General features: G+C 38.9%; 1 protein-coding gene and 1 pseudogene across 1 annotated transcript; both read left to right on the top strand.

Annotated features, from left to right (window-relative positions):
• Positions 1-1,460: 1,460 nt before the first annotated feature.
• On the top strand, positions 1,461-3,974 carry LOC125369480 (annotated as a pseudogene).
• On the top strand, positions 3,780-4,085 carry LOC125369543 (photosystem I P700 chlorophyll a apoprotein A2-like). Its single transcript, XM_048372315.1, has one exon. It carries the CDS (start codon positions 3,780-3,782, stop codon positions 4,083-4,085), a length of 306 nt encoding a protein of 101 aa, XP_048228272.1.
• Positions 4,086-4,489: the final 404 nt, after the last annotated feature.

The raw sequence follows: 4,489 nt of genomic DNA, 5'->3' as shown, positions 1-4,489 counted from the left end.
CAACAAAACATAAAAGAAAAGAAGAACGTGAGCGATAAGTCTATGCTCGCGAGCGTGAGTGTTGATAAGTCCATAAAGCTCTTAGAAGAACCCAAAACTTGATTTCCCGTGCGGTAGAAAACTGAAATAATATGCTCATTAGCCTTAAGTATTCAGTTGCGTGCGCTTTTTATAGTGTAAGAGTTCTCATTCCAGAAGAAGAAGGAAGTAGAATCTAAATATGAATAAATAAATAACGAAAGATGAATAAACTGAAGTCAAATCAAGAATGAGAAAGGAGTTGACTGGTCAAGAACTCTTGAAGTTCCAAATTTTATGAGCCAGCTTAACAGAATGAAAGGGAAATTCGCATGTGCCCACCTAATAACACTCTTATCCAAATTACATCATTATATACGTCCCAAAAATCAAAACTCTCACATTCTCGCTTGTATTGCACTTGGATTTATTAAAAATAACACGACTTCCCCTTTACGCACATGGATTTACGTTTTGTCCTGCTTGATCATCAAATTTGGGAGTATGAGAGTTCTTAACCAATCCTTACGACAATTCTTATATCATAAGGAGTCCTCGTGCCTTGAGGAACAAGGAATTATGGAGATCCCAAATTTTATGAACCCACTTAATGAAAATAAGAAAAAATTCATGTGGGCCTACCTAATATCACTCCAAACCAAATTACTTAATTATATGCCTCCCAAAGACCAAAGAGCTCGCATTCTTGATTATATTACGCTTAGATTCATTGATAACATTATGATTTCTCCCTTACGTGTGTGGATTTATGTCTCGTCTTGCTTGATCTTAAAGCTAAGCCCCAATGCCAACGGTCAAGCTTATCAATTGTGTTTCCATTATTCCTTAAACCAATCCTTGTGTCATCATGTGTCATCATGCCTAAAGGAGTAATGAATGATAGAGATCCTAATGGTGCAAATCCTGAATCAAAATATTTGTTTGCGCTTGATTCTCATCGTTCCATCTTTCCTCCAAAAGAGTCATTTGCGATCATTCGGAGAATGATATTAATACTCGATCAACTAATTTTCTTTCTTCATATTCGTCTAAGCATTGGATCAGTGTCTATAATTGCCGCTTCTATGTGCCTTCTCTCAAGAGTGGTATTTATGCTCCCCAAATAAAACTAAACTATCATAATAAAAAAAAAGGAGTTGACTGGTCAATAACTCTCGTAGTCCCAAGTTTCCTACTCTAGAATAACAGAAACAAGGAAAAAATCATGTGAGCATACCTAATAACACCCCAGCCAAAATTACATAATTATATGTGTCACAAACATCGAAACGCATGCATTCCTGCTTCGAATAATCAAAAGCAACATGATTTTACGCGTGTGGATTTGTGTCTCGTCCTACTAGATCATCAAGTCACGCCCTAATGTCATTGGTCAAGCTTGTCAATTGCATTCCTAGTTCACTAATTGCTTGACTCGATTGTTGCGGGTCTCTTTATATGCGTTGTCCGGAAAGAGGAGGACTCAATGATTATTCATTCGCCGGAACCAGAAGTAAAAATTTTGATAGATAGGGATCCCGTCAAAACTTCTTTCGAGGAATGGGCTAGACCGGGGCATTTCTCAAGAACAATAGCTAAAGGACCATATACTACCACTTGGATCTGGAACCTACATGCTGATGCTCACGATTTCGATAGCCATACCAGTTATTTGAAGGAGATTTCTCGAAAAGTATTTAGTGCTCATTTCAGCCAACTCTCAATCATCTTTCTTTGGCTGAGTGGCATGTATCTCCACGGTGCTCATTTTTCCAATTATGAAGCATGGCTAAGTGATCCTACTCACATTGGACCTAGTGCCCAAGTGGTTTGGCCAATAGTGGGCCAAGAAATATTGAATCGTGATGGGGGAGGGTTCCGAGGAATACAAATAACCTCTGGTTTTTTTTCAGATTTGGAGAGCATCTAGAATAACTAGTGAATTACAACTATATTGTATCGCAATTGGTGCATTAGTCTTTGCAGCCCTTATGCTTTTTGCCGGTTGGTTCCATTATCACAACGCTGCACCAAAATTGGCTTGGTTCCAAGATGTAGAATCTATGTTGAACCACCATTTAGCAGGGCTACTAGGACTTGGGTCTCTTTCTTGGGCAGGGCATCAAGTACATGTCTCTTTACCAATTAACCAGTTTCTAAACGCTGGAGTGGATCCTAAAGAAATCCCACTTCCTCATGAATTTATCTTGAATCGAGATCTTTTAGCTCAACTTTATCCTAGTTTTGTTGAGGGAGAAACCCCATTTTTCACCTTGAATTTGTCAAAATATTTGAAATTTCTTACTTTTCGTGGAGGATTAGATCCAGGGACTGGGGGTCTATGGCTGACTGATATTGCACACCATCATTTAGCTATTGCAATTCTTTTCCTGGTAGCTGGTCACATGTATAGGACTAACTAGGGTATTGGTCATGGTATAAAAGATATTTTAGAGGCTCATAGAGGCCCATTTACAGGTCAGGGCTATAAAGGCCTATATGAGATCCTAACAACGTCGTGGCATGCTCAATTATCTCTTAACCTAGCTATGTTGGGTTCTTTAACCATTGTTGTAGCTCACCATATGTATTCCATGCCTCTATATCCATATCTAGCTACTGACTATGGTACACAACTGTCATTGTTCACACATCACATGTGGATTGGTGGATTTCTCATAGTTGGTGCTGCTGCGCATGCAGCCATTTTTATGGTAAGAGACTATGATCCAACTACTCAATATAACGATCTATTAGATTATGTCCTGAGGCATCGCGATGCAATCATATCATATCTCAGTTGGGTATGTATATTTTTAGGCTTTCACAGTTTTGGTTTATATATTCATAATGATACCATGAGTGCTTTAGGGCGCCTTCAAGATATATTTTTAGATACTGCTATACAATTACAACTCGTCTTTGCTCAATGAATACAAAACACCCATGCTATTGCACAGGGTGCAACGACTCCTGGTGCAATAGCAAGCACCAGTTTGACTTGGGGGGTGGCGATTTAGTAGCAGTGGGTGGCAAGGTTACTTTGTTACCGATTCCATTAGGAACCGCAGATTTTATAGTACATCACATTCATGCATTTATGATTCATGTGACAGTATTAATACTTCTGAAAGGAGTTCTATTTGCCCGTAGCTCTCGTTTGATACCGAATAAAGCAAATCTTGGTTTTCATTTCCCTTGTGATGGACCTGGAAGAGGGGGAACATGTCAAGTATCTGCTTGGGATCATGTCTTCTTAGGGCTGTTTTGGATGTACAATTCAATTTTGGTAGTAATATTCCATTTCAGTTGGAAAATGTAGTCAGATGTTTGGGGTAGTATAAGTCATCAAAGGGTGGTAACTCATATCACGAGAGGAAACTTTGCACAAAGTTCCATTACTGTTAATGGGTGGCTCCACGATTTCTTATGGGCACAAGCATCCCAGGTAATTCAATCTTATGGTTCTTCATTATCTGCATATGACCTTTTTTTCCTAGGGGCTCATTTTGTATGGGCTTTTAGTTTAATGTTTCTATTCAGTGGTCGTGGTTATTGGTAAGAACTTATTGAATCAATCGTGTGGGCTCATAATAAATTAAAAGTTGCTCCTACTACTGAGCCTCGAGCCTTGAGCATTATACAAGGATGTGATATAGGAGTAACCCATTACCTTATGGGTGGAATTGCCACAACATGGGCGTTCTTCTTAGCAAGAATTATTGCAGTAGGATAATGGCTAGGAGGATTTGAAAGGCATTATGGCATTAAGATTACGAAGGTTTAGCCAAGGCTTAGTTCAGGACCCCACTACTCGTCGTATTTGGTTTGCTATTGCTACTGCGCATGACTTCGAGAGTCATGATGATATTACGGAGGAACGTCTTTATCAGAATATTTTTGCTTCTCACTTCGGACAATTAGCAATAATTTTTCTATGGACTTCTGGAAATCTCTTTCATGTAGCTTGGCAAGGAAATTTTGAAGCATGGGTACAAGACCCTTTACACGTAAGACCTATTACTCATGCAGTTTGGGATCCTCATTTTGGTCAACCGGCTGTGTAAGCTTTTACTAGGGGGGTGCGCCTGGCCCAGTGAATATCGCTTATTCTGGTGTTTATCAATGGGTGATTTCTTATTCCAATTCTTATTTCAATAGGAGTCCTCATGCCTAAAGGAACATGGAATGATTAATATAGAACCTCCATGAATAAGCTTGAGAACCCCTTTTGAATTGTAGACCCCCAACACATTAACATGAAAACCCCAAGAACCAATCCGATTCAACCCCTAAGAAAGGTTAGAAGATAGATTTCTTAGAAAGATGATAAAGAATTAGAACCTAAGGAAAACTAAGTCCCTTAAACCCCAATTCCAAGTATGCCATAAGGATAGATCAACTACTTGATAAGTAAGATATGCATTCAAACAAGAACACAAAACCTAACCTATACCAAAGGATTAAACTT

The sequence above is a fragment of the Ricinus communis genome, chromosome 3 (genome assembly GCF_019578655.1).
Source record: "Ricinus communis isolate WT05 ecotype wild-type chromosome 3, ASM1957865v1, whole genome shotgun sequence".
Taxonomy (NCBI): domain Eukaryota; kingdom Viridiplantae; phylum Streptophyta; class Magnoliopsida; order Malpighiales; family Euphorbiaceae; genus Ricinus; species Ricinus communis.
The sequence above is the reverse complement of the archived record's forward strand: the minus strand, read 5'-3'. Positions and strand labels throughout refer to the sequence as shown.